Consider the following 22,235-nt stretch of genomic DNA (forward strand, 5'->3'; position numbering starts at 1 on the left):
ATGCCGTGCTAGCTCCACGCATAAAATTAGAACAGATTATTCATTTCTCAGCAACTGCCGCCCTACATTGGTGAAATAAACACCTTGGCGGTGGGCCCCCCAAGCCCCTTGGAGACCACAATGTGTGGCTCTGAGAATTCTGCGCCAAGGGTGACCTCATTTAAATTAAGATGCCAGCCAACACCGGTTACCGCGAGTAAGACAGCCTTGCCCTGGATTTCCCCGCCACCACGCGCCACCAGCCCCCACTGGTCCTGCACAATGACTGCCTTGCCTGCTATTAAAAAACAAATAAAAATTCAAAGAGAGCAAGAGAAAGGAGGGGAGGCATCAGGCCAAGCAGTACCTGTTTCGGTTTTGCTGGCAAAGCCGGCTGCCTGTTTGATCGCGGCTGCTGTGAGGGCTAATCCTCGACTCCTCTTCAGGCCATGCTGCAGGACGGCCTCAAACTGGGCACACAGACAGGTCACCCTGCGAGAGAACCAATGATGCATCAATCCACCCTGTGAGGACGGAGAAACAAGTGGGTGACCTGTGCATCTCCAGGGAGCCAGGGAGAGAAGGAGGGTACACACCAGACACCTGGAATTACAGGCAGGTAACTGACATGTAACTGACTCCACCACTGTCTGCCTTTATGCTCATTTCACATAACTTGGGGAAGCCTTACAAAGTCTAGCCAAGTTCATCAGACCTGAAAGTAACAATTCACAAGAAACAAGGGGAAATAGAATTGGTGCCAGCCACCAGGGGAGGGGGAAAAAAAAAGCCAATTTAAAAACAAATCAGTTCAGTGTAGAGAGGGTTGGGTGTTAATTGTATTCAATTCACAAGGTTCCACTCTAATTCATATCATGTAGGTTATGAAACAAGATTATCTTTTAAGAGATTGAATTCACCAGCCTGCCAAATTGGAAACACTGTGTAATTTCATGGCCTGTTACATACCCTAAAAAAATAATGTGAATTCTGACTCTTGTTCTTTCTTTTGTTGTAAGAGATTACACTGTGAAGGCAGATCCAGGGTTGATGGAATTTTCAATTAAGTTACAATGACTGTGCATATAATTGAATTGACTTCTCAACAGCCAAAGAAATGGGAGATGCAGGAACACGTTCACAGGGAGATGAGGTCACAGGGACCATGCTGGATTCTTGACTATGCTCCCAAGGCCCCTGGGACCCCTGGCCCCCTTGGGGGTGTTGGCTTTGGAGATACTTCCATTCATTTCCATTCACAAACGTTCAGAAATCCTGAACTTCTATGAGCCAAGCACTGTTCCAGGCTCTGAGGGTGGGAAGGTGGGAATGAGACAGACGAGGTCTCGGCCTCCCAGTTTCCGCGGTTCTAGAAGGGGCACGTACACAAACAAACAAGCTAACCAGACCATTTCAGTTGCTGAGAACTTGGAAGAAAATAGAAATAGGATGAGATGGTCAAAGGGCAGGAACAGACGTAGATTCTGTGACCTGAATGGAGGTAGTCTCAGAGTTATGACCTGGATGTGACAAGAGGCGGCAGGCAGGCCAGAGGGGCCTAGGCCCAGACCCCGAGGCCACCACCATCCGGCTCATCCCTGCCCACCTGCAGGTGTTTCCTGCTCCACCCACCCCGACACCTGAGGTAATAATACGAGTGCTTATCACTCTGTGGGGGTAAAACACTCTCACATCCAAGATTTCACTAGCTCCTCCCATCAACATTTTGATGTGGCTGAGGCAGGTATCATTATCTCCACTTTACACATCAAGAAACTGAGGCTGGAGTTTCCGTTGTGGCGCAGTGGTTAACGAATCCGACTAGGAACCATGAGGTTGCGGGTTCAGTCCCTGCCCTTGCTCAGTGGGTTAACGATCCGGCGTTGCCGTGAGCTGTGGTGTAGGTTGCAGACGTGGCTCAGATCCCGCGTTGCTGTGGCTCTGGCGTAGGCCGGTGGCTGCAGCTCCGATTTGACCCCTAGCCTGGGAACCTCCATACGCCGCGGAAGCGGCCCAAGAAATAGCAACAACAACAACAACAAAAAGACAAAAAGACAAAAAAAAAAAAAAAAAGAAACTGAGGCTTGGACTTGCCGTTGTGGCTCAGCTGTAACAAACCCGACTAGTGGCCGTGAGGAATCCACTCAGTGGATTAAGGATCCAGCGTTGCCACAAGCTGCGGTGTAGGTCACAGATACAGCTCAGATCTGGTGTTGCTGTGGCTGTGGTGTAGGCTGGCAGCTGCAGCTCCCATTCGACCCCTAGCCTAGGAATTTCCATAAGCCTCAGGTGTGGCCCTAAAAAGACGGAAAAAAAAAAAAAAAAAGAAAGAAAAATAAAGTAACTGAGGCTTAAAGACATTTAAGAAACAGTACATAATAGGTACATAATTAGCAGCACCTCTGTACTCCAGCCCTACCCAGCCCCCGCTGTTCCAAGGTCGTTTCCACTGCTCCCTATATGACCCCCCACCACAGGCCAGTCTACTCGTCTTCTGCCTACACCAGAAAATCCTAACACAGCATCAGCAAACACAGCGCGTGTACACTTACTCTCAAGTCTGTGCCCATGACAGACCTGACTAATCCATCCAGCATTCGAGGCCACCACTGCCAATGATCAAAGCTGGCTCTCCCCAGGAAGGAAGGCCACCTGCATCCCAGGCCTAACGCTGTCCTCAACTCCACCATGTAGTTTCCAACTCCTCCCCCGACTTCCCGGCTCCCCGCACTCAGCTCACGCAGTGCCTGGTACTCAGCATGGGCCTCGTAAATGCTTTTTCAGTGGGTAGGTAAAGGGGTGATTAAGCTTGAACCCTGGGTCCTAGAATACTCTCCCACATTGAAACAACCCTTTCTGCTGGGTAGATGTCACTTTTTTTTTTTTTTTTTTTTATTGTCTTTTGAGGGAACCACAGCTGCTGGCCAATGCCACAGCCACGCCATATCCAAGCTGTATCTGCAACCCACTTCACACTCACGGCAACACCGGATCCTTAGCCCACTGAGCGAGGCCAGTGATTGAACTTGCATCCTCATGGTTACTAGTCAGGTTCTTCACCCACTAAGCCACAAAGGGAACTCCAGATGTAACTCTTAAATGTCACTCTTAGCCGTCCGTACCCTAGTCTCTCTGCACATCCAGGCAGGCACATGTCTGGAGCTTCCTGAAAGCTGGGACGCTCCCCTCCCAAAAAAACTACCTAAATCCCACAGGAACCAAAACAGAAGCATAGCACAATGGAACCTGACCAGGGTCCTGTCTCAGAGGGGAAAAAACAAATACCTTGGGCTGTGTTTAGAGTTCTCCATAATAAACCACAGGCTGCACCTTTAAACGAGTCACCTGCAAATACAATGATTAACTCAACAATCCCCGTCAGCTTTTTTGGCCCCAAGGCTCCTGTCAGTGACGTCCCTGCCAGCTCTCTAATAGCATCTGGCCCCTCGGGGGATGGGATGCAGGTGCACAACACAAACGCATCCCCAAGGTTTGGGTTACATCAGCGCTATCACCTTCCAGACTGGTCACAATCGGCCCAACACAGCGGAAAACGCAGCTGGTGGTAGTCCTACGAGGAGTTCATCACGAGGCCTGCCTTGCTCAAGGCCCTTCGACTTCACACGCTCCCCATGGCCTCTGTTCAGCTCCCCACTTGACCTGAGCTTATACCTCAAGACCTCGCTCAAGGGGCCCCTCCTCCAGGAAGCCTTCTCGAGTTTCCTCGTGCTGAGCTTCTTTCTGCTGCAGCACCTGATCGATCTGTCTTAACCATCTGCTTTCCACAACTGTCTCCTCTTGAGAACCCGAGCGGCCTGACGGGCAAGGGTCCCATCACATTCCTCTTGGTTGCACCAGCACCAAGCACGATGCCTGGCTTCCGTGGTAAGTGTCGCTAAAATGGTCTCTCCCCTCGAAGAACTCAGAACATGGACCTGATGTATACTTGGGGAGAGATGCATCACAGGAGATCCTGTACCATTTGGAATCCAAATCCAAGTTCGGGAGCCGAGAACACGCCTGTCCAACCGGGTGACTCTATACCCTGGGGCTTGTGCTGGGCACGCTATGGGCACTGACATATAACCACTCCACTTCTCGATGCAGATGTATGATAACTCATGCAAGATGAAAGGGGCACCTGCTTTCCCGGAGCTCTTTATTTTCTCGGGCTCTCCTATCTCCCAGAATGCTCTCTGCTGAGTGCTCTCTGGCATCACGGGGGCGGGGGTGGGTGGGACTGGCTGCCTCCATGGCATTTGCTCACGTCTAACTTATACTCTAAGTTAGTGAACTGGTTATGTTTTTAACTAAGTGGGACACTTAACAGTGAAAGTTTTAATTTTTTTTTCTTTCCTTTTTTTTTTTGCTTTTTTAGGACCAGACCTGGGACATATGGAAGTTACTAGGCTAGGGGTCGAATCAGCGCTACAGCCACTGGCCTACACCACAGGCATAGCAACGCAGGATCTGAGCCACATTTGTGACCTACACCACAGCTCACGGCAACATCAGAGCCTTAACCCACTGAGGGAGGCCAGGGGTGGAACCCGCATCTTCATGTGTATTAGTCAGATTCACTTCTGCTGAGCCACAACAGGAACTCCAAAAGTTTTAATTTTTTAAAAACGTACCAGCCGGGGTTCCCATCCTGGCCCAGCGGAAACGAATCCAACTAGGAATAAGGCTCGGATCCTGTGTTGCTATGGCTGTGGTGTAGGCCGGCAGCTGTAGCTTCAGTTAGATCCCTAGCCTGGGAACTTCCATATGTCATGGGTGTGGCCCTAAAAAGACAAAAACACAAATAAATAAGTAATAAAAATGCACCAGCCAAGTAAATCATATCAGGTTTTTATGCACACAGCTGCTTACCAGATGAAAGGATAAACCCTATGTGGTGCAGGTCCCATATCGGTGCAATGGAACACTATTCAGCAGTAAAAAGGACTGAAGTACTGATGACACGGTACAAGGATGAGCTTTGAAAATATGCCAAAAGAAAAGAGTCAGACCCAGAGCCACATGTTGTATGACTCCGTGAAATGTCGAGAAAAGGTAAATATATAGAAGCTAAAAGTTTACTGGTGCTTGACGAAGGGCACAATCAGCAATTAACTGTAAACTGGCACAAGGAAACTCTTTGGGGTAATTAAATTGTTCTGAGGGAGTTCCCGTCCGGGGCGCAGGGGAAACAAACCCGACTAGGAACCATGAGGTTGCGGGTTCCATCCCTGGCCTCGCTCAATGAGCTAAGCATCTGGCGTTGCTGTGGCTTTGGCTGTGGGGCAGGCCGGCAGCTGTAGCTCCGATTTGACCCCTAGCCTGGGAACTTCCATGTGCCACGAGTGAGGCGCTAAAAAGGGGAAAAAAAAGCAAACAAAACTGGACTGTGGTGATGGCTGCACCACCCCATAAATTTACTTTTTAAAAAACCACTGCAGGGGAGTTCCCGCTGTGGCTCCTTGGTAACAAAACCGACTAGTATCCATGAGGACGCAGGTTTGATCCCTGGCCCTCGCTCAGCGGCTTAAGAATTCAGCGTTACCATGAGCTGTTGGTGTAGGTCACAGACGAGGCTCAGATCCTGCTTGCTGTGGCTGTGCTGTAGGCTGGCAGGTTCAGCTATGATTTGACCCCTAGCCTGGGAACTTCCATGTGCTGCGGATGTGGCCCTAAAAAGACACACACAAAAAAACAAATAAATAAAAAAACAAACCAACACTGCACGGAGTTCCCATTGTGTCTCAGTGGTTACAAATCTGACTAGTATCCATGAGGATAAGGGTTCAATCCCCGGCCCAGCTCAGTGGGTTAAGGATCTGGTGTTGCCATGAGCTGTGCTGCAGTTTATAGAGGCAGCTTGGATCCTGCATTGCTATGGCTGTGGTATAGGCCAGCTGGTGCAGCTCCGATTCAACCCCTAGCTTGGGAACTTCCATATGCCACAAGTGCAGCCCTAAAAAGAATAAAATAAAATAAATTAAATAAATAAATAAATAAAGGAGTTCCCAGAGTTCCCGTCATGGCTCAGTGGTTAACGAATCTGACTAGGAACCATGAGATTGCAGGTTCGATCCCTGGCCTTCCTCAGTGGGTTAAGGATCCGGCGTTGCTGTGAGCTGTGGTGTAGGTGGCAGACCCGGCTCAGATCTGGAGTTGCTATAGCTGTGGTATAGGCCGGCAGCTATAATTCCGTTTCAACCCCTAGCCTGGGAACCTCCATGTGCCCCAGGTGCGGCCCTAAAAAGCAAAAATAAATAAATAAAATAAAAATTAAAAACCCCACTGCATTGCACACTTACAAAGAGTAGCCTTACAGTATGTTAGACTTCAATTAAGCTATTTAAAAAAAAAAAAAATGTCCTCAAAGTGCTTGGAAAAAGCTTGATGAAGGAGGGAAGGAATTAGTAAGTGGAAAATGAAATAACCTCCTCCTGCCTAATTTAAAAGTGTCCACCACCACAAGCATAGCCAGGCACCGCACGAGCCTAACTGGTTTACGAAAATTCTGCAAACACCAGTTTTCCTGAGTCGTGTCCCAGATTTCAAGACTGCCTAATCTGGCACATTAATCTAAAAGAGGAATCCTAAGAATCCTGTAATTTTCTATTGCAGATGTTAGACATTTATGGTAAATGTTAGACAGACAGGATCGGCAATAAACGCTGCATTTTAAGAACCGCGTCAAATTAACCTGGTGACAGAGGGCACGAATTGAAATCGATCCTTTCACTACGTTACAGCTTTACGGGAAGCTTTTGGTGAAAATCAAGTACAGTCATGAAAACGGACTGGATTATTCTCATGCGGAAAGCCCGCCGGTCACCTGGAACAGAGTGGACCGTACCCACAGGAACCGGTCATTACGAGCAGCAGCTGTTCCTCGGATTGATTGATTGATTGACTGATTGATTGGTTTTAGGGTTGCATCCGGGGCATGTGGAGCTTCCCAGGCTAGGGGTCCAATCAGAGCTACAGCTACGGGCCTACACCACAGCCACAGCAATGCTAGATCCGAGCCGTGTCTGTGAACTACACCACAGCTCACGGCAATGCCAGATCTTCAGCCCACTGAGCAAGGCCAGGGACAGAACCTGCATCCTCATGGATACCAGTCAGGTTCATTTCTGATGCGCCACAATGGGAACTCCCCATTCCTCATATTTTAGACAGTGCAATCATCAGCTAGCCTGGCCACAGCAAGCCCATCACATGACAATCATTTGAAATGCGCCATGCCCTGCATTTAGATGGTAAAGACTCACATCCTTTAACCACTGAATTTTACTGGCAAAAAATCAACCCTTGGCTCTAATTTACAAGTCAGGTGAAGATTTAAGAATGAAAATATTCAAAACAACACTATTTACAAGTGTGGAAATTTAAAAACACATAAAGATTTGACACTTAGGGAATTAAGTGATAATACAGTACATAATCAAAGGCTCTTGAGCCCTTAAAAATATTACCAAGCTTCTAATAAGTCAAAAGGCTTATAACACAAAATGAAAAATAAACAGGGTATGAAACTGCATATTAAGTATGTTTTTACCTATGCTAAGAAAACAGAATAAAAAAAAAAAATCTGGGAGTTCCTATCATGGCTCAGCTGAAATGAACCCAATTAGTATCCATAAGGATGCAGGTTCAATCCCTGGCCTTACTCAGTGGGTTAAGGATCTGACGTTGCCATGAGCTGTGGTGTAGGTTTCAGACGAGGCTTGGATCCTGTGTTGCTGTGGCTGTGGTGTCGGCTGGCAGCTGTAGCTCTGATTCGACCCCCAGCCTGAGAACTTTCATATGCCACAAGTGCGGCCCTAAAAAGAAGAAAAAAAAAAAAAAAAAACTGAAGGGAATTACGTAAAGAATTAAGAGCCACTGGTAAAATAATTACTGCTGGAGTTTCTGCTGTGGTGAAGTGAAGTGGCATTTGTCTCAGTGGCAGCAAAGGTTCAATCCCCAGCCCAGCACAGTGGGTTAAGGATCCAGCATTGCTGCAGCTGTGGTAAAGATCACAGCTGCAGGTCAGATTCCATCCGTGCCCAGCTACATCCATGTGTTAAGAGATCAGCCAAAAAAAAAAAATGACTAGTGACATCTTTCTTGCCTCTATCCTTTTCTGACTTAGCTCTTTTCTAAGATAAGCACTTAAAAAGTATTTATACCTCAAGAACCAGAAATATTGCTACCTTGACTTACACAGAATGAAGAAATGTGGCAACAAAGTTATGGTGAGAAAAAAGTCATCCAACTATTAAAATGCTTACACAGAACTTGAAATATTTTTTTAAAAGTTTAGAGTTCCTATGTGGCGCAGCAGGTTAAGGATCTGGTATTGCCACAGCTGTGGTGCAGGTCACAACTGCAGCCAGGGTTTGAGATCCCTAGCCTGGAAACTTCGACATGCTGCAGGAACAGCTAAAAAAAAAATTTTTTAAATAAATTTAAAACATCAATTCTTCCCAGATTAATGTATACTTTAATACAATTCCAATAAGGATCACGGGAAGGACCTAACCCAATGTGGTTTTGGGTAGAGGGATAAACAAACAATGGAGCAGCAGAGAGAAGCCCCTCACCCCCAAAAATCCAAATAAATATGGAAACATTTAATATATAATAATGGTAGCACTTCAATTCAGATGGGCAAGAGTGGGCTATTTAAACAGTGGCATTGACACAAGGGGCTACAGGGCTGAAAGAAAAGAATAAACTTGTCTCAAACCACCACAGAAATTCCAGATAGGTTAAGATCCAGAAAAATATATGTATAAAAAAATAAAACTGTAAAAATAATAAAGAAAAATACAGAAGAATCTCAGGACAGGATACTCTCAAAGCACAATTTTATTTATTTATTTATTATTATTACTATTATTATTTTGTCTTTTAAAGGCCATACCCACAGCACATGGAGGTTCCCAGGCTAGGTGCCAAATCAGAACCATAGCCATGGGCCTACACCAAAGCCACATCAACACCAGATCCAAGCTGTGTCTGCAACCTACACCACAGCTCACAGCAACACCGGATCCTCAACCCACTGATCAAGGCTGGGGATCGAATCCAAATCCCCGTGGATACTAGTCAGATTTGTTTCTTCTGAGCCATGACGGGAACTTCCTCAAAGCACAGCTTTAAAAGTTCACAGAATTAACCATATAAAATTTTCACTTTCAACAAGGCAAAAGATATAATAAATGTGGTAAAATAATAAATGATAGACTGGAGAAAATATTTACATCATATATAACTGAAAAAAATAAGAGGCATAGTATACGAAGAGCTTCTACAAATGGACAACAGAAAGACAGGCAATTCAAAAAATAAAAAACGATTAAAGAAGGTGAACAAGGACATTACCCTGTAGCACAGCAGGTTAAGGATGCAGCCTTGATGGAGTTCCCGTCGTGGCGCAGTGGTTAATGAATCCGACTAGGAACCATGAGGTTGCGGGTTCGGTCCCTGCCCTTGCTCAGTGGGTTAATGATCCGGCGTTGCTGTGAGCTGTGGTGTAGGTTGCAGACGTGGTTCGGATCCTGCGTTGGTGTGGCCCTGGTGTAGGCCGGTGGCTACAGCTCTGATTCAACCCCTGGCCTGGGAACCTCCATATGCCGTGAGAGTGGCCCAAAGAAATAGCAAAAAGACAAAAAAAAAAAAAAAAAAAAAAAAAAGGATGCAGCCTTGTCAGCGCTGGGGCTCGGGTTCAATCCCTGGCCCAGGAACTTCCGCATGCCTCAAGCACGGCCAAAAAAAAAAAAAGAGAGAAAGAAAGCAATAGCAAAAACCAAGGACAAAGCTAGAAACAACTTAAACGTCCATAAACAGGAAAACAGTACCTAAGTTACAGCACCTCCACAATATAAAATGCTACACAGAAAGTTTAAAAGAATGAGCTAGAAAATCTGATCCACCTAGAAAGCACTTTTCCCACATGTTAATGTCTGTGAAATCCAGGAGTTCCTCATAATTGATGAACTTATACAATTAAAACGGGCACTGACTTTTCTTTCTTAATTATACATGAAGAAGCCATGATGGTGAGCTCCCCATTATGTTACCTACTGACCAGAACAATGTCCGTATTATGTGGCCCAGCTTCCTTTTATTCAAAGAGCAAGCTGTGGAGGCACATAACTGGTAGGAGTCCCATCTGAAGGAGGAGGGAGGGAAAGAGGAAGGGGAGGGACTTCGATGAAAATGTCCTCTCCGCTCTGTGCACCATCGACCACCAGGTGGACGTCAGCATCCTTGAAAAGCCAGGCAAACTCGCCTAGAGCTCGGATAATGAGAGCTGAGGCTGGGCACCATCTCGGCATGACAGCCCCAGCATGGGAGGCTCTCTCCCACCCCTGGCTGGGCCGGGGTCCCAGGACCAGGGGGTCAAATGAGAATGATGCTCTCAATTCATCCGCTGAGCTTCAGCCTAGATCCTCCTCCCTCTGCACGAGGTAAAAGGATTGAAAGGAAACTGCAGCCCAGACATAAACAGCCAAAAAGATCTCTGAGGAAGATGGCATCCACCTAGAGGAAACTAAAATCGTTTCAGTTTTATCTCAGAAATCAAACAAAGATAAATTCCAGAAGGATCAAAGGCTTAACTATCAACAATAAAAATCTTCCAAGAAAATGTAAAAGACCACATTCTAACTAACACTGAGGAAGGGTCCGAGAACACTGAAAACCCAGAAACTGCTCAGCTGGTACACGGATTAGTAAAAAGACACTTAGCTATGTAAAAAAAAATTATTTATTTTTATTTTTTTGATTTTTATTTATTTATTTTCTCTTTTTAGGGCCACACCAACAGTATATGGAGGCTCCCACCCTAGGGGTCAAAATTGGCGGCCTACACACACCACAGCCACAGAAACTCAGGATCTGAGCCACATCTGCAACCTACACCACAGCTCATGGCAACACCAGATCCTTAACCCACTGAGCGAGGCCAGGCATCGAACCCACAACCTCATGGTTCCTAGACAGATTCGTTTCCGCTGTACCACAACAGGAACTCCCGGTAAATAATTTTAAATGTAGTAATAGATACTATTACCTGTGCTTATAAAGATAATGGACAGGTTTTTTTTGATATTTGCAATGCAGAAAACAGGTGTAAGGTGATATACAAAGAACATTCACAAGTTGACAAGGGGAGAAATAATCCAACAAGAAATTAGGCAAATAATAGGAAGCAGCTCTGCACAAAAGAGCAAAGCCAAATAGCCAACAAACATTTAAAAAAAAAAAAAACTGAAATTCACTAGCAATCAAGAAATGCAAATTAAAATGACTGTGAGCCACCACTTTTCACCCATCAGACTGATGAAACTTCAAAGCAACGCTCAAGACTATTATTATTAGCAAGAAAGAAAAGGGTGGTTTCGTGCACTGCCGGCAGCAATTTTTAGAAACATAACTGACCACAACTATTAAAAATAAACACATACTCTTTGGCCCAGCAACCCTACTCCTAGAACTCTTTGTCAAAGAAATTAAATCCTGAATAGATAAGAAAAGAGGCTGAAGAATGGCTACGGCGTCACCTCCCAAAGTAGTAAAACTTGCACGCAAAGTCAGTGCTACTTCACAGGCAACTGCTGGCACATCTGCCTCACGCAATACAACGCAGCCTTTTATGAAGAATTTTTAGGACTCTAACTTGGAAAGACTTTGAAAAGGCAATGCCAAGAGAGAAAATACAGATGCAAAACATTACATCTAATGCCATTTTTGTAAAACAACGGCACTAACACCTGTGAATGTGCACAGGTGTATTGTATTTGTAAAAGGTCAAATGAATGCAGATAAAAACACAGAATAAATGATCCTTGATCATGAACATACGTTACCCAAAGGGAGGGAGAAAAGGATATGGTAGAGAAAAAAAAAAAGGGGTGGGGGGGATAACAGTTGACAAAGAACCAGAAAAAAATGCAAGCTTGCTAACAGTGAAAACTCACAAGGCCGTGGTTTTCCAGATACTAGAGGTGTGAAGGTTTGAGGATGGCACACAGAGATGTAAAAATAAATCAAACGAATGTCCTACTAGAGGAACCAGAAACAGAAAAAAAAAAAAAAAAAAAAGTTTCAAATGGGTTAAATCAGAGTTCCTGTTGTGACTCAGCAGGTCAAGAACCCGACATGGTGTCCATGAGGATGCAGGTTCGATCCCTGGCCCCGCTCAGTGGGTTAAGGATCGGGCACTGCTGTGGCTGTGCTGGAGGCCAGCAGTTGGCAGCTCCATTCAACCCCTAGCCCAGGAACTTCTATATGCAAAAGGTACGGCCCTAAAAAGAATGAATGAATGAATGAATAGGTTGAATTGTCATTTCTGACCATTTTCAAAAGTTCTAATACTAGAATTTCCGTGTGGCTCAGAGGGTTAGGGATCTAGCATTGTCACTGCTGTGGCTCTGGTTACTGCTGGGTATGGGTTTAACCCCTGGCCCAGGAACTTCCACATAATGTAGGCACAGCCAAAAAAAAAGTTCTAATATGAAAACAGTAACTCTCTTCCCTGGGGTAGACAGACCTCCAACTTCGGTCTAGATGCAAACACTACTTGGCATTCTTCTGGCAGATGAAGAGCTTTAAAATCAGGAAGAGGTGGAGTTCCCTGGTGGCTTAGCAGGTTAAGGACCTGGCACTGTCACTGCTGTGGCTCTGGTTGCTACTGTGGCAAGGGCTTGATCCCTGTCCCAGGAACTTCCACATGCCTCAGGTGCAAACAAACAAACAAAAAAAATCAAGAAGAGGAAGTGGCAGCTGAGAAGAAATCAGCTGAAGGAGTTGGTAAATCAAAAAGGAAAAAGAGAATGGAGAAATATCAGAGCCCCTAGATGCAGGCGTGAATAAATGGGAAATGAGGAAACAGGAGAAGCCACATTAAGTCAGTGGCCAATGGAATCTTTGAGTTTGGTCAAAGTTCATAGCCTGAGGAAAAAAAATATTCCACACCAAAAGCTTGATTTTTTTTTTCTTTTTTTTTTTTTGCTTTTAAATGGCTACACCTGAGGCGTATGTAGGTTTCCAGGATAGGGGTTGAATCAGAGCTGCTGCTGCTGGCCTACACCACAGCCACAGCAACACAGGATCTGAGCCGTGACCTACACCACAGCTCACAGTAATGCCAGATCCTTAACCCACTGAGCAAGAGCAGGGATCGAACCCGCAACATCATGGTTCACAGTTGGATTCGTTTCTGCTGCGCCATGACTGGAACTCCACATCCGGTAAATCTTATCAAGCCTCGGTCCTAAGCCTCACGTCTCTCCTCCCACCACCACCTCCACTCAGCTTCCTGTCCACTGGGCAGAGCCCCGCTCCCTGAAATCCCAGACCCCATCCCAACTGCCATCTCCCGGCAGGCTGAACAGCTGCTCTGCTCCTGAAATGCAGTTCCTTCATCCTTCTCATCCCACGTGGCTATGGGTACACGGTCCGTGACACGATTATAGGGGGAACAGAAATGAATGTTTTTAGGTGAATCATTTGTCAACAAAAAAATATAACCAGCCATCAGTCTTTGATTTCACAGACGGTATTACTTATGCCAAGTCCAAGAGAGAGAGGGGCCTTGAAATTCCACCTCAAGCCAATCTCTAGCTCAGATGGTATACAGAAATGGCAAACATTGTATTAAAAAAAAAAAAAAAAAAAAAAAAAAACTCTTGGCAAATTGCAAGAGTTTAAGAAATAACTGCCTAGTAGATAAAGTTCAAACACTTTCCCATGACAGGAAGCCAAGACTCTACTGACTTGCCAGCCCACCCCCCACCACATACAGCACATCATCCACGCTTCCACTACTTTCTCACAGCCCTGCACCTTTGCATCTGCTTCCCCTGCTGCCCGGGATTCCCAGCCTGCCCATGTGACCCCGAAAGACCCTGTACTGGCTCCTCACATGATGCAATCATGACTGAGGCCACCATGACGGTCTGCAATTCACAGGCCCACTGTGCAGGCTCATTTTTGAGTTCCTTTAGCACAGCAACCATCTCATCCTGTTTGCAGCCCCAAGGCCAACCCAGGGATCTCTACTGAAGGAACGAATGAGCAATCATTCCAGCCTTTAGTTTCCAAATGAGCCAGAACACTGGTATGTCTCGTCACAGAAAAAAGATGTATGGAGTTTACTGAGCTCTCACTGGGTGTGCCAAGCAAACATTATTACAGGTGTTCTCCCTGTGGCACAGTAGGTTAAGGATCTCGCACTGCTACAGCTGTGGTGTAGGTGGCAGCTGCAGCTTGGATTCATTCAATCCCTGGCCAGGGAACTTCCATTTGCCCCACGCACGGGGGGAAAAAAATATAAATATATATATATAAATATAAATATACAATTACATCTAATCCTCACTTCAACCCTAGGCAGGGGGTACCACGATCATCACCTAATTTTACAGATGGTGCAAGAGAGGCCTAGAGGAGCTGAGCAAGTCCTAAATTATATAGCTGGTAACTGGCCATGTGTGGGCAGGCTAAGCATGAAGATAGGCATGCCTGACGCCAGAGCTCGTACTCCATGCTCAAGGCCTTGCTCCGCATCGGAATGATGGTAATGATAATGCTTACAAATGATTTCCTATGGACCAAGCACTGCTCCCAATAACTACCAATGTAAACAATATAGATATTTATTAACATTCAGATAGAAATGTGCTCAGATTAGCTAAATGCCCTAGGGCTCCCTATTTGTCAAAAGCAATCTTTTTCCAAAAAGAAATCAATTCACTTGATCAATATAGTAAAACAAAAGAATAAGGAAGTGGAACTATCCACTATGGAGCCTCAAAGTGGAAATCAAGGGCTCAAGGCAGGGGAGGGAAGAAATCCAACTAATGAACCCCAGAGTTTTTTTTTTTTTTTTTTGCCAAGATGAGAAGAATTAGAACAGCCAGTCAACACCTCAAACCACTAAGAGGCTGGTAAGAAACTTACGACAAAATGAAGATTAAAAAACCACATGATGAACATTCAGAGACATTTAAAAGAGGAAAAGAAATGTCAGAAAAAGCCACTCGATTTCATAAGTATCCGGAGGAATACACAGGACAGTTTTCAACCGTGCTAAGAAATAACATTAGAGGACAGCAAAGGGCAGCTGGTTTTGCATTTTAGCTTCCTAATAAGTGCAAAAATGTTTTCAGTTCCTTAACAGGTAGAGGGAAAAAAAAAAAAAAAATCACCAAAACAAAGCACTTCTTTCCTGGCATGTTCTGTGGTTGTTTTTTTGTTTTTGTTTTGTTTTTTGGCATTTTCTTTTTTTTAATTTATTTTTATTTTTTATAATGATTTCTATTTTTTCCATTATAGCTGATTTACAGTTTTCTGTCAACTTTCTGCTGCACAGCAAGGTGACCCAGTCACACATACATATATACATTCTTTCTTCTCACATTATCATGCTTCATCACAAGTGACCAGACACAGCAGGATCCCATTGTTCACCCATTCCAAAGGCTATACTTTGCATCTATTAACCCCAAGTTCCTAGTCCATCCCACTCCTTCTCCCTCCCTCTTGGCAACCACAAGTCTGTTCTCCATGTCCATTGATTTTCTTTTCTGTGGAAAGGTTCATTTGTGCTCTATATTAGATTCCAGATATAAGTGATATCATATGGTATTTGTCTTTCTGACTTACTTCACTTAGTATGAGAGTCTCCAGTTCCATCCTTGTTGCTGCAAATGGCATTATTTGGTTCTTTTTTATAGCTGAGTAGTATTCCACTGTGTACCTATACGGCATCTTCTTAATCCAATCATCTGTAAAATGGACATTTAGGTTGTTTCCATGTCTTGGCTATTGTGAATAGTGATGCAGTGAACATGCAGGTGCGTGTGTCTTTTTCAAGGAAAGTTGGGTCCAGATACATGCCCAAGAGTGGGATTGCTGGGTCATATGGTAGTTCTATGTATAGATTTCTAAGGTACCTCCATACCTCCATCGTGGTTGTACCAGCTTACATTCCCACCAACAGTGCAGGAGGGTTCCCTTTTCTCCACACCCCCTCCAGCATTTATTTGTGGACTTACTAATGATGGCCATTCTGACTGGTGTGAGGTGGTACTTCACAGTAGTTTTGATTTGCATTTCTCTAATAATCAGGGAGGTTGAACATTATTTTGTGTGCTGTTGGCCATCTGTATATCTTCCTTGGAGAAATGCCTATTCAGGTCTTTTGCCCATTTTTCCATTGGACTGTTACCTTTTTTCTGTTGAGTTGTGTAAGCTGTTTGTATATTTTAGAGATTAAGCCCCTTGTCAGTTGCATCATTTGAAACTATTTTCTCCCATTCTGTAAGTTGACTTTTTGGGGTTTTTTTGTGGTTTCCTTTGCTGTGCAGAAGCTTGTCAGTTCGATTAGGTCCCATTGGTTTATTTTTGCTTTTATTTCTGATGCTTTGGGAGACTGACCTGAGAAAACATTTGTAAGGTTGATGTCAGAGAATGTTTTGCCTATGTTTTCTTGCAGGAGTTTGAAGGTGTCTTGTCTTACATTTAAGTCTTTCAGCCATTTTGAGTTTATTTTTGTGCATGGTGTGAGGGTGTGTTCTAGTTTCACTGATTGCATGTACAGCTGTCCAGGTTTCCCAGCAAGACTTGCTGAAAAGGCTTTTTCCCCATTTTATGTTCTTGCCTCCTTTGTCAAAGATTAACTGACCGTAGGTGTCTGGGTTTCTTTCTGGGTTCTCTCTTCTGTGCCACTGGTCTGTATTCTGTTTTGGTACTGGTACCACACTGTCTTGATGACTGTGGCTCTGTAATATTGCCCGAAGTCTGGGAGAGTTATGCCTCCTGCTTGGTTTTTGTTCCTCAGGATTGCTTTGGCAATTCTGGGTCTTTTGTGGTTCCCTATAAATTTTTGGATGGTTTGTTCTAGCTCTGTGAAAAACGTCATGGGTAATTTGATAGGGATTGCACTGAATCTGTAGATTGCTTTGGGTAGTATGGCCATTTTTACAGTATTAATTTTTCCAGCCCTGGCATGTTTTGGAAGAAGAAATGCTCCCCTCTGATTTCTCTGACACAGTCACCTGAACAAGCCAGAGAAATTTACAATTTCTGAATGAGACAAATACCCAAAGCCAACTCAATGCACTCATGATGGGACAGACCTAGTATGCAGAGCATACCTGCCCAGTGTCAAGACACTTGACACAAAATTCTAACGACAATAGTAACTACAAGGAACTTACTAGCTGCCAAGCACTGTTTTAAGGGCTGCTGATGAACCAACTCACAACAAGTCTATGAAGTGACTGTTATTAATACTCTCCCCATTTTCAGAGGAGGACACTGAGGCACAACAGGAAAGGCAGAAACTGGCCCACAGCCCAACACGTGCAGGAACTGGAAACACCAGGATTCAAACTCTGATCTAACTCCGAATCCCACACCCGCTCTGCTGCCTCATGGTTTGGATGGTGGCTCTTCCTTTGTTTGTATGTTTGTTTGTTTGCTTTTTAGGGCTGCACCTGTGGCATACGGAGGTTCCCAGGCGAGGGGTCAAATCGGAGCTACAGCTACCAGCCTACACCACAGCCACAGCAACGCTGGATCCGAGCCACATCTGCAACCTACACCACAACTCACGGCTACACCGGATCCTTAACCCACTGAGTGAGGCCAGGGATGCTAGTCAGGTTCATTAACTGCTGAGCCATGGGATCAAACCCGCAACCTCATGGAGGCTAAATGAGTCCCATACAGCTGAGCAACAACAGGAACTCCATGTTCTTAAGCCATTATTTCTGCAAGGCAAACTATTCAAAAGATACGTTCGCTTCCCTACAAGCCAGCCTGACTGACGGACTGGGGAATTATTTTATTTTTTTATTTTTTTGTCTTTCTGTCTTTTTAGGGCCGCACCCACAGCACGCGGAGGTTCCCAGGCCAGGGGCCCAATCGGAGCTGCAGCCCCCAGGCTACACCACAGCCACAGCCACGCCAGATCCCAGCCGCGTCCGAGACCCACACCCCAGCTCACAGCAATGCCCGATCGTCAACCCACTAAGCGAGGCCAGAGATCGAACCCACAGCCCCACGGTTCCCAGTCGGATTCGTCAACCACCGGGCCATGACTGGAACTCTGAGGGGAATAATTTTAATGAGCACAAGATTGAGTCTTCGTCCCTCAGAGAACACAGAGCAGAAGAACAGAAGGCGACAAGGAGAAACGTGCAGGATGGAGCCCGCGCTCCACGACCGCAGCCACCACTTCCTCCTGGGCAGGTTTCTGAGGACAGAATCAGATGGGCGGAAACAAGCCCGGCGTGTCACTTCCCCTGGTGCAAACACCGTCTCCCACTGGACAGGAGGACGGTGCCCGTGGCCGTGTCACCTCACAAGACCAAACAAAGCTCGCGTGCGCGCGCGCACACATGCCCTCACACACGCATGCTGTGCATGCGGGGTTTCTGAAGAATTAGGCATCACAGAGGCCCAACCCCAGCTTGGGCACAGCCTGCTTTTCCTTCCTCCACTTCAGGCGTTCACAGACCCCGCGGCCACTTGGCGAGGATATTTCTATTATTTGCTTGTCTTGAGTTTGACTCACTTTTTCCGCTCATATAAACTTCGTTTAAAAGGAAAAACCCTGTTGCTATTGCACATGGAAAGTCAGCACTATGGCTCCTCCACAGAGTATCCCAAACAGTAACTGCCATCCAAATGAAGTACGAAATTCTGTCTCTGGGAGCTCCCGTCACAGCGCAGCAGAAACGAATCCGACCAGCATCCCTGAGGACATGGGTTCAATCCCTGGCCTCCCTCAGTGGGGTAAGGATCCAGCGTTGCCATGAGCTGTGGTGTAGGTCGCAGACACAACTTGGATCCAGAGTTGCTATGGCTGTGGTGCAGGCCAGCAGCTGCAGCTCCAATTCCACCCCTAGCCTGGGAACCTCCATATGCTGCAGGTGTGTTTCAAAAGACAAAGAGAAAAAAAAAAAAAAAAAGAAAGAAAGAAAGAACTGAAAGGAGAATAACTGAGCCACTGGGCAAGTGTAAGGAATTTAATGCCATGATATTCAACACTTGAATATCATGGTTGAGCACCTGCCATGATACACATCTCTCGTTGGGGAAACTTGGTGAGAGAAAAACAAGAAGGGGTGAGGTAGAGAGTGAGGCCGTGCCGTCTGCGCTCCAGGCCCCCGCCACTGCCTGCAAACCATACAGCCCACTACCCAAAGTCGGTGCCCCCAGCATGGACCCTTAGCGGGTGATAATAAACAAATGCTTACGAATGACCAGCCTCCAAGCTTTTACGTCTGTGAATGTAGGGGAGTGATCCGTCTCTTGCCCATCCACACCCTCAGGGCATTGCAAGGATCAAACGAGACCTGTAACAGACTCGAGTAGCTTCAAACCCCACAGAGCTATCTCAAGAAGGAGTAGCATTATAAAAAGGCCGTGACAAGGACACACATTGGGCATCTGGCACCCTGTATTCATTCCGCCTTCATAACAGCACCCAGATTTCATTTGGAAGGTTTGTATCTTCCTCACTGGGGACTCTGCTGGTGGGATGACAATGAACCCTTCGCACCACATAAGCCAAAGAGGTCCCAGGAAGCTGCTTCAGCCAATCCTTCTGCGGGTGGCCAGGAGGCCACATGACCTGAGACTAACCAATCAGGTGCTTCCTCCCTGGAAAGTCAACCTTTTTGTTTGTTTGTTTTTTGTCTTTTTAGGACCGCACCTGCAGCAGATGGAGGTTCCCAGGCTAGGGGTCTAATACTAGCTGTAGCTGCTGGCCTATGCCAGAGCCACAGAAATGCAGGATCCAAGCCGCATCTGCAACCTACACCCCAGCTCACGGCAACACCCGATCCTTAACCCACTGAGTGAGGCCAGGGATCGAACCTGCAACCTCATGGTTCTCAGTCCGGTTTGTTAACCACTGAGCCATGAGGGGAACTCCTGGAAAGTCAACCTTAAGCAGAATGAGAGCGAGTCAAAAACAGCTGGCGTTCACTTCAGCAGCAGGGCCTGGACGGGCCCGTCCCTGCTAGGAAACCATTTTGTGGACACTGGTTCCAACTTAGGAGACTTTCCAAAGTTGTTCTGGCTCCTTGTTTCCAAATCTGACCTGCCATCAGTTCCACGAGCTCCCAATATCCTCAACTGGAGTAAATTTCTACGCTTGTTACCAGAGAGCCCTGGCACATACACCAGTGCATCAGCCTTTCCAAGGTTCTGTTGACTTTAAAAAAAAAAATGGAGAGTTCACGTGGCTCAGCGGTAATGAATCCGACTAGTACCCATGAGGATACTAGTTCAATTCCTGGCGTTGCTCAGTGGGTTAAGGATCTGGTGTCGCTGTGACCTGTGGTGAGGGTGCAGATGCAGCTCAAATCCTGCGATGCTGTGGCTGTGGTGTGGGTCAGCAGCTGCAGCTCCAAATCAACCCCTAGCCTGCGAACTTCTAGGTATGACCCTAAAAAGGTAAACAAAAAAAAAAAAAAGGTGCAACCCGAGAGATATGTTTTCTTCAGCAGACATTCAAAGGACTTCCAGCCCAGGACAGAGCATCTCAGTTAACAGTGAGAAACTGTTTCAAAGAGGAAGAGGGGGGCAGGAAGGGGGCGCAGGTTACTTAGTTTTTGCGATAAAACCAGGGGTTGGAACATCTAAAGATTACTATTAGTAAAAGAAAACCAGATATCTCAAATTACGGAATTGAGAGCTTGTCTATGGGAAGATGTAAGAGTCTGGGCTCACTGGAATCTTTCCGCTGGCAGGCCCCGCAGACGCTAGAGGCCAGCATCCTGTGCTTTCACATCCCGAGTCCCCTCAGCTTGCCCCTTCTGTGTGACTGCAGCAGCTGACTGCTGGAGGCAGGCATCGTGTTTCTAGCCTGAGCTCCCTCAGGGTGCACCACTGGGGCAGCTGTAATGTGGTGGCTTGATGGCGGCAGCACCCTTTGTTTACTGACATAGTGGCAATATTTCACTTCCCGGTTCCTACTGATAGGAATCCAACCAGCTGGCCTCTTCAGCTGCAACCACAAGCCCAACGCTCACAGTCCTGCCTACAACTTTTTCTAAGACAAGACAATAAATTCGAAATGGCGTTCAAAGATAACACTTGAGGACGCAGGTTCGATCCCTGGCCTCACTCAGTGGGCAATTATAGCTCTGATTTGACCCCTAGCCTGGGAACTTCCATATGCCATGGGTGCAGCCCTAAAAAGACAAAAACAAAACAAAACGAAACAAAAAACTGTATCTTTGATAGAGTTCCCATCGTGGCTCAGTGGAATCGAATCTGACCAGTATCCATGAGGATGCAGGTTTGATCCTTGGCCTCACTCAGTGGGCCATGAGCTGTGGTTTAGGTCACAGACGAGGCTCAGATCTCACAATGCTGTGGCTGTGGTGCAGACCAGCGGATATAGCTCCAATTCAGCCCCTAGCCTAGGAACCTCCATATGCCACAGTGTGGCTCTAAAAAGACAAAAAAAAAGAAAAATCTCTTCCAATTATCCATCTCTTAGTATTATCATTAGTAGTATTTTTTTTTTAATTTTTTGTCCTTTTACCACTGTACCTGTGGCATATGGAAGTTCCCAAGCTAGGGGTCAAATCGGAGCTGCACCAGCCAGCCTACACCACAGCCACAGCAATGCCACATCCAAGCCACATCCTGCAGCAACACTGGATCCTTAACCAAGTGGATGAGGCCATGGATCGAACCCGCATCCTCACGGATACTAGTCGGGTTCTTAACCCACGGGCCATTTGGGAACTCCTATTAGTAGTATCTCTTAGTTGCTAGACTCCTGAAGGATACTGACGGGGGCAGACACACATATAGGAAGTCCCATTTTCCATATGTTCAGAATCACATGGGAAGAAACCCTTACCTTCAACTGTTCCTCTGAGAGTACAAGAGAGCATCGACAAGGCTCACTACCCCACATCAGCCCTTCCATTTGTGGTTCAGCACCTGCCTTGGCAGGCAGCCTGGGCCGGTATCACAAGCTGAGTGATGAGAGTCCCAGCCAGACTGCACTCCCTTATAAGAGATGCAACTAACAATCCCGCACGGCTGGCACCTTCATATCCTGGCCCAGGATCTGCTTCATTTTCACCAGTGGCACAGCAGATAGGATTCTGGTCACCTTTCCCGGTATGTGGGTTTTCGAAGAGCATCAAGCGATCCTCTGACACCAGCTGGTTGTGTCCTACAATTCAACTCACTTCTGACACTGTCTACCTAGAGACAGCATCGGATGCTGCAGG

General features: G+C 46.1%; 1 protein-coding gene across 3 annotated transcripts in view; it reads right to left on the reverse strand.

Moving 5' to 3' along the window:
* Positions 1 to 22,235, reverse strand: part of SNX29 (sorting nexin 29) — a 548,246-nt gene that overhangs the window by 496,104 nt on the left and 29,907 nt on the right. For 2 of the 3 annotated variants that reach the window (XR_014840773.1, XM_021088055.2), the window contains exon 4: positions 347 to 471. The exons of the other annotated variant lie outside the window; for it this stretch is intronic. Coding sequence is in view for 1 of the 2 variants with exons in the window: in XM_021088055.2 (XP_020943714.2) it covers positions 347 to 471 (125 nt within the window). In the remaining variant the exon portion in view is untranslated. The remainder of the gene's footprint in view (positions 1 to 346; positions 472 to 22,235) is intronic. 3 annotated transcript variants of the gene reach the window in all.

The sequence above is a fragment of the Sus scrofa genome, chromosome 3 (genome assembly GCF_054392235.1).
Source record: "Sus scrofa isolate SSC_HxYL_T2T_F1_AM1 chromosome 3, Sscrofa_HxYL_maternal_Yorkshire_Landrace_v2.0, whole genome shotgun sequence".
NCBI classification, from domain to species: Eukaryota; Metazoa; Chordata; class Mammalia; order Artiodactyla; family Suidae; genus Sus; species Sus scrofa.